This window comes from Nilaparvata lugens, chromosome 1, assembly GCF_014356525.2.
Source record: "Nilaparvata lugens isolate BPH chromosome 1, ASM1435652v1, whole genome shotgun sequence".
Lineage (NCBI taxonomy): Eukaryota > Metazoa > Arthropoda > Insecta > Hemiptera > Delphacidae > Nilaparvata > Nilaparvata lugens.
In genome coordinates, this window is record NC_052504.1 from 7187943 (window position 1) to 7203292 (window position 15350).

A 15350-nucleotide genomic window follows, 5' to 3' on the forward strand; every position below is an offset into this window, starting at 1 on the left:
TTTTATCTCACAATTTCTTACATCTATCACACTAATTCAATGTATTCAATCTTTTGGTCATTATGACTCACATTCGCTTGATCAAGCATATTCTAAATAAATTTGAATGGTTCAGAATGGTTTTAGTTTGAGTATTCAGAAAGTAACTAGTGGATTTATATCAGTACCTGAGAGAAAATATCTGTTAGATCAAAAAGCTTATACTCGACATCAAAAATAGCTGTGATGTTTCTAATTCTGAAATTAATAAATATATTAGATTATTTGAGCGCACGATTCAAGTCAATCTCATTTATACGATCCAATGTGGAAGTATGACAGACTAAATAGTTATGTGAAGGAATTGTGATTTTCTAGAAGAAGGTGTAGCTCACTTTTCTGGGAAAACTTTCCTCATACACATTAATCACACTGTATTCAAACAAAATTGAATAGGCTCCACCATATTTTGTGTCAAATTTGATTATATTCACCGAAATACATCAAATGAATCCACAGAGATGTAAAACCCATTCAATTTGGGTACTGATTTTCTATATATTTGATAATATGACAAAATTGTTTCAAGGCTTATGTCCAAGCCTATTGGAACAAAACTTCTTCAACAATAAATGCTAAACTTCAAGAATAAAACAAAATAGTCTCATAGCTACAGAAAAAAAGAGTAATAATAATTTTATTTAATCTTTTAATGGGAGTCATCAATTATCTTTAAATGTCTTCGATTCATCTACTATCACAAATTATTCGCTACCGTATCAAAAGTTACTATTATTGTATTGAAAGTTCACTATTTCTATTCAAATACTGACTTCAAAGCGCCGTTAAGTTAAATTAGCCATGATAAATTCATTTCAATTTCATATAGCCCATTCAATTTATGTACTAATTTTCTATTATTTATTTATTTAATGGCAATTTTCTCTGGGTTCAACCCTATTGGAACAAAACTTATTCAATAATAAATGCAAAGAAAAAATACAAAATATTATAATATCCACAGAAAAGTAATAGTTATAATAACTTAATTTCATCTTTTCAACCGAATTATTAATTTATTTCTAAATGTCCTCAATTTATCTTCTGTTTATATAGAGAAAAGATTGCTCAAGAAGAAATCACATGGTGAAGGTCGTTTATGTTTCAAATTTCAAGCCGATTTTTGTTAACTCAAGCAGATTACCGTCGACTTCTATTTATTATTACTGTTTTGGCCGGGTGAGCGTGTAAGAACGGCACAGTATGAGAGAACTACCAGTGTCACATATAGCTCCACGAAAAATAAAGAACTACAGGAGTATATCGATTTGATTGAAAGTATAATCGACGTTCATGTTGACAACATCTCTTTCAATATTATGCAGAAATACCACAACATCTCTTACCAAACTATCGACTTTATATTGATTTCTATTGACTTATTCTTCATTGATTCATATACAATAAGTGCATCATCAAAATGATAGAAAGAGAGAAAATAAGGCAACCTTGTGCTATTCCTCTCCCAAATTTAGACTTTTAGAAATTATATTTTAGATGGGAAATTTAGACAAATTTAGAAAATTAGAACATAAACACCCTTACACAATGGGATATCTTCTTATGCTATCTTTTCTCAATGCTATACTATACTATATAGCATTTTCTATGCTATACTATTAAACGAGCAATTTCTGTTTATATGTTTAGATGTTATATGCTTGTATTTCACCGGATCTCGAAAACGCCTCTAACGATTCTCACGAAATTCAGAACATAGTAGGTTTGTAATATTAAAATTCGATTGCACTAGGTCTCACTCTCATACCTGGGAAAACTCGCTGAAGGACATTAAAAGGATTCATTCATCCTTGGAGAAACAGCTGATAATAATTATCTCGTCGTCTGTTGATGATGGAAGTGAGTGAGCGAGTGCATGTGTGTGGGACTGAGACAAAATTATGACTCAGCTGTTGAACTTTTGTAATCGGTCAATCAGGTACTTAGTGCCGGCTGTACAAAAGCCGGTTGAATTTTAATCCTGATTAATTCCAGTAGAGCCAATCAGATAAGCTATCTTTTTGAAATGGTCTTCTCTGATTTGGTTCACGTGAAATTAATCAGGATTAAAATTTAACCGGCTTTGTGAGAGAATTTTTTGTATTCCTCTGGGAATTGATCACAACCCACTGTGATTAGATAGAGCCTTTCTGTATGAACTAAAAATATATTATAATTTCTTCTTTCGTAATAAATTGTATATGCTTTTGTACTCCAGGGCGGAGCTCGGTGCCCGATATTCCACTATTAAAAGTTAATTTCACTATTTATTTTGTACACTCACTTCAAAGCACCGTTGAACAGACTGGCCATGATAAGTCCAAGGAAGCCAGGTAGGAAGTAGAATTTGTCCTCGATGTAGAATGGCAGAATCTCGTCGATGTCACTGATATGTCCCAGCTTCATTGGATCACAGTCGTAATAGCTGGCAAACACAACCATTCCCACTATCCACGACAGGCTGAATAGTACAGTCATCACTGGCACATTCCCCAATAGAGTCCTGCAAGCAGAAAAAAAAATTATATTGACAATAGTATAAAACATTGTAACAATTACAGAAAAGTTTTATATTTATAATAGTTTAAATATTGTAACAATTACATAGCCTGCAAGAAAATCATTAAAGCAATCACTTATAGCCTTCATTTTGTGAGAAATTTGTCCCAAAAAATTTAAGAAACATAATATTCTATAACAATCACATATGGTCATGATGATATTATTGAATACTATGTACCTACTCAACTCTTTGTATATAGGGCATGGCCCTGATTGTAGATAATGCTATTCTATTCTATTCTAGTCATGATGATAACCACTCTTGTTTTTATTCTGCAAGCAAATCATTTTATTTATTCCATATTTATTTATTTATATACAAATTCAATCCAGGTATACAAAAACAACAGGCATTTGCCCAAAACTGCTTTAAACCTTAATTTGGAATACACAGTACAAAGGTTATGTAAAAATTATAACATTTTAATCAATTATATAGCCTATCTATATTGTTGGGCAATTCATCTCAAATGAATTCACGACTATTACAATCACATATAGCTATAATTAAGCTATATCCACTCTTTTTTTAGGGCTACTGATTATTAAAATACAATGGCAAATAATTAAACGTACTATTTTTATTGTATTGTAACATAACCCTTTATTGTGTTTCAATAAGATAAAGGGCACTTTTGATAATTCTTATTGTGTTTTAGTTGATTTTATAGATATACTTTAATATTGTAGTGTATAATTTAAAAACATATTACAAGGGTACTAGCAGAGACAACTGATACATACGCTAATATGTTTACATGTTCACATGCTATTTTGATGTTTACATGAGTATAATTGTCGATTTTGTGAAATTTTAAATATTTTTGGCGATTGTGAAGGAAGATTCTTTTGGATTTGTATTATGAAATTAATTAATCTGATGAATTAGAAATTGTAGTAGATTTTTTTTACTCAAAATAGTGTGTGAATTAAGTTATCATTTTTACCTCTAGACTGTTTATTCAAATTAAGGCTTAGAGCAGTTTTGGGCGAATGCCTGTTGTTTTACCTGGATTCTATTTGTATATGAATGAATAAATAATATGAATATTATAGGAAATATTAGAAATTATGTCGAACAATTCAATGGAATTATGAATAACAGCAATGGAAGACTTCATGGAGAACGATTGTTCAAAGAAAATTACTCATATCATTTATCTATTTAGAATTGGAGGAAAAACTTAGCATCACTAATTAGTGATACTTATAATATCATTGTTTCAATCCAATATACCAATACCCCTTATAATGATTGCTAATTTACTTTTTGTGTAGTTGAGAAGTTGATATTGTGATAATTATTCATATGGAATGAAAAAGACTAAGAAATTCAATTGTTAATTTATTTTCAGATTCAACACTTTATCTTTATGTTGTATTATGTTCAGCCCATTATCCAATATTTTTATTATTTCAAGAACACTTTAAATATAATGATTTTTCAGTAGTCCTACACGATACGTATCAATAAGACATTATCTCATAATCTGAGGTGATTTTTTTCAGACATTATTAATCAGTGCCTAAGACGATGTGGAAGCTTATTATTATCTTGTAAATGATTAATTAAAATCATTGCAAATAATTAATTATTAATCTTGCACTTTTACAAGAGTAATCTCGGTTTCCTTGTTTGACGAACGCGTTTTGTGGCACTGAGCCACATCCTCAGCGTACAAGGTGCAGCTATAAAGGTAGGCCTACTTAATAACTAGGTATCATAACTATTTATTTGGACTTTACTTGGACTATGCCCTATCATGATGAAGATAATTCAACAAAATGAAACCCAACTTATTTATTTAATTGAAATCTACTTACTTGTAAACTTTTCTCCTAGATTTCATACTGCAGTATCTTTGCACAAAGTTCTGTTGACATCCGAAAATAGAAAGAGACATGAAGAGTTGACCAATGAGAGCTGAATATGTTGTCACTCGTTTAGTAGGATCACTGTCCCAACTGTAAATGACAAAACAATGGATTATTCGAACAATATTATGATGTAATGGATGAAAGTAACACTATATATTTTATTCCATTATTTGAATGAAATGCGGTAACCATTGAAACTATATTGGAAGGAAATGAACTATATTATGATGATTACCGTAAAACGGGGTGAATAGGGACGCAGGGGTGAATAGGGACAAAAACTGTGAAAATTGAAAATTTTTCAATAACTTCTTTCTTATTGAATTGTTATAGCTCTACCTAATTTATTCTGATAGAGGGGATTTTTCTGTACACATTAATATTATAAAAATCATCTAATCAACTTGATTTGTATGCTGTCGGCAGCTGTGCTTCTTGTTGCTTCCTTGAACAGATAGAAACGTAACCTGAAAAGTTTTGTCTGGACATTTGAACTGTTTGTAGTCACAAGCTTGAAGTATTTTTCTATGAATTCTACTGATTCTAATAAGTAATAACACATTAAATATGTAAGCTTTAACTGGAATATAATTTATTCTAGATTTTTTTTTCAATCTTGACCATTTGGATGTTGAGGTGGGGTGAATAGGGACACTGCCTAAAACTGGTATTTGCTGGTTTTATTGAAGTTTAAAGACTTATCTTGAAGTAGTCAACGTTGTTGAAGAGGAGAAGGAAATTGCTGGGTTCGAGTTAAATTCCAATATGACACAGGGGTGAAAGTATTTATTGGGAAGGTTGAAGAAAAAGTTTCAGGTGATAAGTTCATGGGATCATTCCTTCGAAAAAACTTCAAATGTATTTTCTTAGTTTATTTTTATTAAATATATATAAAAAAATATTTTATTCTATTTTTAATAAGGTCCTTTGTGTCCCTATCCACCCCATAATAGGTCTGAAAAAAATCGTGCATACTATACACACTTGCGTCCCCATTGACCCCACCATTGGGGTGAATAGGGACAGCAATAAAAAAAATAATGATGAAAAAGAGGGTGAATGCAAAAAAAAAGTTTAATCCAAGAGATACCTATACCAAGAGTGAAAGCCATAAGTGGATCACACACAGAATAAAATAATTTTTGTGTAAGTTATGAGAAAATATTTTAAAAAACTGTCCCTATTCACCCCATTTTACGGTACATACAAACACTTACGACTGGCGACTGAAAATATTTGAAATATTGAATAATTATATTATATTGAGGTCCACGTTATAATGGCAGTGTTTGATTAGCAATTGTATTGCTATCCTTGTCTATCATTCAACAATTCTCACTCTTCTCTGTTGCCCGCGATCGTCTTTTAACAATGTAGAATAATAATTAATATTAATTAACAAGATATTCCATCTTAATTATAAAAAGTCATTATGAAATTATTGTAAAATATAATTCCTTGCTTGATAAAATATAATAATTGACTATTTATACGAGAATTAAACAGTTTATATTACGTCAATAAACCTGTATCATCTACTGTCTATAAATAGAAGACATTGATCGACAACGTTGTTCTTCTATCTTTTTCCACTGCCATTATAACGTGGACCTCACTATAGGAGTCTAGATCCGCTACTGTCTATATAGAAGGCATATACAAGGATCGACAACGTTGTTCTTATATCTTTCTACACCTCCACTGCCATTATAACGTGGACCTCACTATATAGGATCGATATTGATAAGGTAGGGACACAGAAGACAATAATTAGTAATATCAATTCGAAAATTACATGGAATTTGGATTGCGAACATTTTGATAGGAAGGACAGAAAACTTTTATCATTATACTGTCAATCAGCATCTTTCCAAACGTCCAACTGTCAACATCTCCAATAAATAACAGGATACTGTTATTCGATATGTTATTTGTGTTATATAAATCATGTATGAATGTATATTTCATTTATGGCTTCAAATTCAACTGATGCTAACAGTTTAAAGTAAGTATAATGATGGTTGAATGATTTCGACCTCATTACTTATAAATAATGTTTTAATGATTGAACTGACTTGAAGAAATCCAGACGTCCTCTTCTCGTAGCTGATGTTGACAACATTGGTCACTCCTCCATTTTGAATGAGTCCTTGGAAGATGATAATTAGACTGCAGGCCATCATGACCAGCAATTGGGCCACATCCGCCATTATTGCCGTTCTTAGACCACCCTGCAAAATATTCCATCATTTCAGCACAAAAGTTTGCTATATTTCATGAGTAAAATATGAGTAGACACGAGTTTACTATTTATAAAAAATGAGATCAATGAGTGGAAATATAGATATTTTATTTATATATCATAAATAATAATTTATTTGGCAGTAAACATATTACTGAATTTTCATTTGATTTCATGAGCTATAACACTACCAGCTAAATTAACAAATTAATCTAGATGGTGGTGGCTATAATCGATAAAAAGTTGTGTAACTGTAGAATATCAATAAAAGATGATCAAATTTGAAATTGGAATTAACTATTGGAAAAATCATTACAAGTCTCAAATCGCCCAAAGGTCCATACACTCATCTCTCATTGTCTTTTTTCTTTAGGGCTACGGTACTTTTAATATAAATAAAAATATAAATATATCAGTACCCTTTTAAATTATTTTGTCACAACGTATACATGTTTCGGACATTAATTTCATCTGTAATGTCATTAATTAATTGAACATTATCATGGCATTAAACATTGTTAATTCAACAATGGTGTTAAACATTATCATGACATTGATTTAACATTAAACATGTTAAATTATTTTTTGTCAAAACATGTTTCAGACATTAATTCCATTTCTTAATTTTAAAAATGGCATTAATGTTCGAAAAATGCTGTGACAAAATAATTTAAAAGGGTACTGAGATTTATATTTTTATTTATACTCATCTCTCATTATCATCAGTTTCAGTTTTATGCCTAAAGCTCATGTGGGCATCATGAAAAACGTATATTCAGGAATTCTATGAGTATTTTTCCGAACCTATCAATTTTATTCAAGGAAAAATAACACAGTAAGAAGCACAGTAGTATTACTGCTATTGCAATAAGATTGATACAAATAAAATATTCGAATGGTTATTATGTTCACAAAAATATCGATCAGATATCGGAGTTTATATCACCAAGTATCATTATCAAATATACAATATTGATGATTTAAAATTACCTAACCCTCAAGTTCCTTTGGTCTTTCTATACAGAGTTTCTGTATAACAATTATAAGCTCCATATAATTAGAAAAGGAATTATAAGTATGAAGTTACAGAGCGTTATACAATTATCTGCATAAAAACCCGATAGCTCCTGTATAACTGTCTTTTTTCTTCAGGGCTACTCTTAAATATAAATACAAATTGGAAATCCAAGTACCCTTCTTCTATTTATTTTCCACTCACTTGATAATGACATTATACAGCCGGATCATGTCGTGATTGAACAATAATTTTAAAAGTCCACTTAAATTTATATTTTTTATTTTTTATATATCTTGTATAATATAACTAGCTGATCTGAAAATATAACGAAGCTGTGGTCTGATAATGGAACGTTCCTAGCCAAATGAGGAGATAATCAGCTTTATCAGCTTTCTTCAAATATATCATACCAAAATAGTGTAATTTATTAATATTCCATTACCGTACTAGGCCTAATAGTGTTGCCATTCGAATCAATTATACTTAATTAATTGTTTTGCTCTATTCTGTTATCACTACAATAGTGATGTGAAGAAAGGTCAAATTTACAATCTATCATTAATTAATTGAATTATTATGAGTGTTGATAATTTATTCTTCTTTAAATATTGTTTACTATCAAATTAATTAATTTTGCTATATTGTTACATGATGTAAGATAATAATGTTCTTCATTATGATAAGAATTATCATGATGAGGTGATGTGTGACGCATGACTACGATCGAATTATCTTTAAGAAAAAACTCTTTCTTGTTATTCATTCATAAATAATTTCTATCTATCTCTCATTAGAAAATTGTGACTTCCAATCAATCTTACTCAGTTCCATATACATCATTCTTCCCAATTTTTTAGCCAAAAAACTCTGATGATTTTTATATGCTTATCAGACGTATTGTAGCCTATTTCATTTCATTACATTCTGCATGAATCGATAATAGTTGCCCTTATCAATAAAATTACCATGCGAAAATATCTCATATTATTATCTCTCTTTTGTTACAAAAAACTGATACTTTCTTAGTGTAGCTGTATGTAACACTGTTTCTTCAGCTTATCATTAGAGAAATAGGTGTTTTCTCTAACATTTCTATCTGGTATTCCACTTTTCAATCGTAATCATTCAGCTCTATATTGAAGCATCATTCAAGTATTATACTATTCTATATATACTGTAGAATAGTATATGTATTAGCCTACATATACTAATTAGGAACATTAGTGGACAGTGGAAACTTTTAATAGTAGGCTAATGGATAGTACTGAATGGTATGGTAGCTGGTGAATATAATAAATTGATAAAATGGAAATGTAAAAACATGAAAGTTATTTGAATATCTTATCAAAAGACCCCTACCCTCAAGAAGACGAAAGACTCCTTGGAAATTGAACATCTTGGGAGGAAGCAGAATATAAAAATTTTCCCAATTCGATTGAATTAATTATAAGATTCATAGATTTTTTCAAATATTCAAAGCATTGAAAATCTAGAAAATGTTTGAAAAATTACATTTTCATATAGGATCTCTATCAATATTGAAGATACTTATAAATTTTGATTGATATGAATAGAAAAATAAGAGCCTCATTATCTTCAAGTGAACAATGTAGGTATTTTTGATTGAGAGAGGAATGTATTTTTGGGTCAGCTGCTCTCCTCTCCAACAGTAGGCTACTCACAAGTACTTATAACAAGTAGTGTGCTAATTCTGTTGATATTCTGTAAGATTTTCTAGTCGATTTTCAATTGTGATTTGATGAAGTTCTTGGTTAAAGTAGGAGGAGATTTCAGGAGATATTGAAGCCTTCATTCAACAGAGATCAAGCATTCTTGCCATAACGTACAACTTGTGTGTAAATTTTGTTATGATAAAAATCTGATTAGATTATTGCGAATTTTCAAGACGATTCTCAATAATTTTGTGTTGATGAAGTAGGGGGGAAACTCCAGAAGAAATTGGAACCTTCATTAAACTGAGGTTTTACATTTATGTCATGACTCCTATATCAAGAGTAATAGCACATGGGGTGTATAGGCTACTTCAAACAAGATGCCAGAGTCCGAAAAAGCTTGGAAATGCTTGAATATAATACTGCACTTTGAGTTGTTTAGCCTATCTTGGAATTTATTCTTCATTCTTTTGTTATTATTGACAACTAGCAGGTAACCCGTGCACCGCAAGGGTCTATTTTGAAACTTTACAAACTAAAAACTTGACGTAATAAAATATTAGAAAATTGAAAATAGGCCTTTAACCATCCTCAGTTAATAAAGAATCTTTATGCGAAATTAAAGTCAATCAGTCCAGTAGTTTATACGTGATGATGCGTCAACCATAATCTCCCTATCCCGTACGTGTATAAGCCAGTTTTTTACATTATTATAGTAGGGTGTATAGTAATTTGATTATAATAGATGATGGATGATTTATCGGTATCTTTGAATTAGAATAACTTTTGAACGGTTTTAAACATCATGTATTATCATTTTTTTGGGAATTGACCATATAGGCTATTTCGGATTACTCTATCAAATTAATAGGACTATATTCTAGGATCTAGATTCCTATAGTGAGGTCCACGTTGTAATGGCAGTGTTTGATTAGCAATGGTATTGCTATCCTTGTCTATCATTCAACAAAGCGGATAACGCTATCTCTTTCTCGCTTTGCTCTGTTGCGAGATCGTCTTTTAACAATGTAGAATCAATAATTGATTAAAATATTTCATCTTCATTATGAAAATTCATTATGAAATCATTGAAAAATATAATTTATTGATTAATAAAATATAATTGATTATTTTGAACGAGAATGAACCGTTAATATTTACATCAAAAACCTGTATCAGCTACCGTCTATAGAAGGCATTGACAAGACAGAGGATCGGCATCGGCAACGTTTTACTCCTATCTTTCTCCACTGCCATTATAACTTGGACCTCATTATAGATATTTTCTATAGTGAAGTCCACGTTATAATAACAGTGGATAAAGATAGGAAAACAGCATTGCCGTTTGCGTGCCTTGATTAATACATTTCTACATTAAAAAAGGACTTGGCAACGTTGCAGAACTGGAAAAGGATAGTGCTATCTGTTTTGTCGAATGATGGACAAGGATAGCAACACCAATGTTGATCAAATACTGCCATTATAACGTGGACCTCACTATAGTTGGTTCCACTCCTAGTTTTTGTTATTAGACAATTAGACTTCTATAGTTTTTGTAATTATTTTAGGTATGATATTCGCAGAACTTATGGTACCTGTGAACCCATCTCATTTTTACTTACCATGACGGTGAAAAAAATGGCGATCGCTATTATGCTACAGATGGAAGCCCAGTAGGGAAGTCCAATGACTGTTTTGAGGGCGACGCATGGAGTGAACACAGTCACACCGAGATTCAGCAGACTTCGCATCACATAAGTCCCCGAAGCTAGGCACCGGACCAGGCGGGATTTGAACCTCAGGTCTAAATACTGAAAAAAATTACCAATGTGATAAGATCGTTTTCTATAAAGTGTGCAGTATTTAGCTCAAAAATTTCTAGTTTCATTCAAAATTTACACTTTTGAATAATTATTAAGTTACACTGTTCTAGATTTTTTGATTTTAGACTCTAATAGTATCTATTTGATTCAAAATTATCTTGAATGAAAAAAGACTAAGAAATTGTCAAAAAACCACTGATTTATTGATAATTAGAAAGACCGGTTTCGGTTATTCATTGTCAATCTCTGATAAACTCAGAGATTGACAGCAATGGTGTAATAACCGAAACCGGTCTTTCTAAGTATCAATAAACCTGTGGTTTTTTGACAATTTCTTAGTGTTTTTCATTCCATATGAATAATTATCACAATATCAACTTCTCAACTACACAAAAAGTAAATTAACAATCATTATAAGGGGTATTGGTATATTGGATTGAAACAATGATATTATAAGTATCACTAATTAGTGATGTTAAGTTTGCCTCTTTAAGTGAGTCTTTTAATTATAAAGATGAGGAGTTTATCAGAGATTGACAATGGTGTAATAACCGAAACCGGTCTTTCTAATTATAAATAAATCAGTGGTTTTTTGACAATTCCTTAGTCTTTTTTCATTCAATATGAATAATTACCACAATATCAACTTCTCAACTACACAAAAAGCAAAATTATCTTGTTTATCTGAGTATTGAAAAGCGTAAATTGTATTTTAAAAAGTGAAAGTGACATGACCAACATTTTGATTTGGACAGTATAGTATACATTGGAAATGGGGCAGTTTTGGGCATGAGGCTGTTGTGACTTTCCTCATGTTAAGTATTTGTACACAATGTGATAAATAAATAAAGATGAGCAATGCATGGATATAAACAGTATGATAGTTATGAAGGTGGGTGAGTAAGATTCAACAAATTAAAATATCGAATTTGAACCAATTAATTAATCATGATGGTAAAGCCTATTATTAGAAGCTATGGGCTAGTGAAGACCCTGATGATATTTCAATTGAGTGATCAGCAATTAACTAATTCTTACTTTCCTTGCCCTATTACCATAGGTAAGGAAAGTATTGCTTTCCGAAAAAAATTAAGGTACCCCAATTTCCAAATTCTATACGTTTCAAGGTCCCCTGAGTCTAAAAACGTGGTGTGTGTGTTGGTGTGTGTGTGTGTGTGTGTGTGTGTGTGTGTGTGTGTGTGTGTGTGTATGAGTGTATGTGCGTCTGTGTACACGATATGTCATCTCTCAATTAATGGAATGACTTGAAATTTGGAACTTAAGGTCCTTACACTATGAGGATCTATGAGTGTGTGTGGTGTGTGTGTGTGTGTGGTGTGTGTGTATGTGTGTGTGTGTGTGTGTGTGTGTGTATGTGCGTCTGTGTACACGATATGTCATCTCTCAATTAATGGAATGACTTGAAATTTGGAACTTAAGGTCCTTACACTATGAGGATCCGACACGAACAATTTCGATCAAATGCAATTCAAGATGTTGTCAGAATGAAAATGTTGTCAAGAACAGGGCTTTTCGCGATTATCTCGAAAACGGCTCCAATGATTTTGATCAATTTCATACCTAAAATAGTCATTGATAAGCTTCATCAACTGCCTCAAGTCTCATATCTGTAAAAATTTCATGAGCTTTGCCTCATCTATGCAAAGTTGATTTTAGATTTCTAATTATCAGGCTTCAGATACAATTCAAACAAAAAAATTCAAATGAAAACGATTGAGCATGAAAATCTCTACAATTCTGTAACATTTTTACCTAAAATTGAAAATAAGCTTGAAATTCGAGAAAATGTGATTATATTTAATTGCAAACTGTTGGCAACTGTTTATTCTATTAGATCATTCACTATGAAGAGATAGCAGACCTCGTGTGTCTCCAGCGTTATAATAATAATTATCAAATTTTCCTGTCACCAGGTGGCTTGAATCTTTGAATAGTAGACTTGAGATGCGCAGGAACACTAGCGTCAGGTGATCAATTTTCATAACGGCAAGGAAAGTTGTGTGAGTGCGCCACACCAGATTTTATTTGTAATGTTATAAAGTGAAATTATAAGACATTTGTCTATCTACTGCAATTAATTGTAATTATTGAGAGAAATGAAAAAGTGGATCCATCATGAATGAGTCCTCATCACTAGTGTAATAATATTGTGTTCTCTATTTAGGTACGGTTTGGTGATAATTCATTTTTTGTTTATTTTTTCAAGGAACGCAGACTGTTTTGAGTTCAACTCCAAGTATAAAAGACAAACAATTCCGCCTTTTGGTTTACCGTTTGCCTAATGCACCCTCAGACTGATTGCAGTCATTCCCAGTGATAGAATGCACATGAACAATAGAAGGTGAATATTTTTCGTCACATTTGATCACTAAGAACAATGATCAATGAATATTCAACTGCACTGTCAATGTACGAAATCCAGAGACTATCAATTTGATGCTGTGTATGGCTACAAACTGCTCTCCAAATTCATATCAAGTTCTTTTACATGAAGTTGATTTCACCAACTGTCGAAATCTATACTTATAAAATTCTTATCTGACTCACTCACTGATCACGATTCCTGAAAGACTACTGGATGGATTGCAACAAAACTCAGAATATAGCTACTTTATAGGTCCTAGGTGCTCACTAAGAAATCTTTCGGCGATATTTTAACTTCAAGGGTAGTTTTTGAAGGGTTAAAGTTCGTCTTTTAGCATGTATATATTCATCTTCTTCCAATCTCTTGCAATGTCTATACCGAAAAACGGGGTGAATAGGGACAAAAACTGGGAAAATTGAAAATTCTTAATAGCTTATTCCTTAATAAATGTTATAGCTCTACCCAATTTATTCTGATAGGGGGGATTTTTTTATGTACACATTAATATAAAATCATCTATTCAACTTGATTTCTATGCTGTCGGCAGCTGTGCTTCTTGTTGCTTCTTTGAACACAGATAGAAACGTAACCTGAAAAGTTTTGTCTGGACATTTGTTAATAAACTATAATCTAGAGAGAGTACCTTTCCGAAACAGTTGTCAACTAAATTTATTAACAGCCTAATTTTGTCAGGATGGCAGTAAGTTGAGGAAGGTTTTTAAACAAGATATGAGTTCTGTCCTTTATTAGGTGAGTATCAAGTTGAAGGACTTATTAATACATTTATCGAGAAATATTGATTGGCCACTGCTGCTTCAATCAGAGCTATATCCGGGTGTACAGATAATTTATTTAATCTTAATATTTCATAAAACAAAATTTTATGACGGGAGTTGCTTCTAACAATCAAAAATTAAAATAAAGATTTTGATTAAATTTGGATCATAAAAATGATCTAGCAATTAGTATTCTCTCAAGAATAATCTAGCTTTCAATTCCGTAGCAAAGCTCGGGTGCCCTGCTACTGTGTTATAAATAACATCGATCCTTCACTTGAATCAAACATAACATCTTTAAGTTAATAATAAGATGAAAATAAAAATTGTTTGTAAATAGTAGTGGAATTGTTTATTAAAATAAATGAAGTTTATCTTCATGTCTACCATTAAACAGACACTAACAGTCTGGAGTGGATACTACTGGCTCCATGATCTTTCTGTTGTGTTCTCTGCATAGAATAGGAATTCAAATTTTTCTATAGTTAAATAACAGTGCAGTAAAGTACAGTATTTCGTACTTTTTCCGTTATCAGTTAATAATTTAGATCAAAATAAAAACTGTTTGTAATTTAGTGTAAATTGTTTATTAAAATAAATGAAGTTTATCTTCATGTCTACCATTAAACAGACAGTTTGGAGTGATATTACTGGCTTTCTGCTGTGTTCTCTGCATAGAATAGAAATTCAAATTTTTCTATAGTTAAGTAACAGTATTTCGTATTTTTTCCGTTAGCTCTACTCTTGTGAATAATTTAAAAAAATAAAAATCCAGTACCCTTTTAAAAATTGTCTTTTTTAATTATTAACAGTATTTACTATGGTACTGTCAGCATGGATATATATATAAACAATGCTGAACGTTTATAGTGAATTTCATTCTGTAGGCAAATTTGCCTAGCTTCCGTATTAGATTTCAAATTGGATGACAGAGATGGAAGAGAGGGAATTTT

At 31.3% G+C, this 15350-nt stretch overlaps 1 protein-coding gene across 1 annotated transcript in view; it reads right to left on the reverse strand.

The window, feature by feature from the left end:
- Positions 1-2333: 2333 nt before the first annotated feature.
- LOC120351486 (sodium-coupled monocarboxylate transporter 1-like) overlaps positions 2334-15350 on the reverse strand; it is a gene marked incomplete at its 3' end in the record, with an annotated part of 99116 nt that continues 86099 nt past the window's right edge. Inside the window, 5 exon segments of the mRNA XM_039429049.1 lie at positions 2334-2542; positions 4426-4566; positions 6555-6577; positions 6579-6710; positions 11035-11223. Coding sequence (XP_039284983.1) covers positions 2334-2542; positions 4426-4566; positions 6555-6577; positions 6579-6710; positions 11035-11223 — 694 coding nt within the window.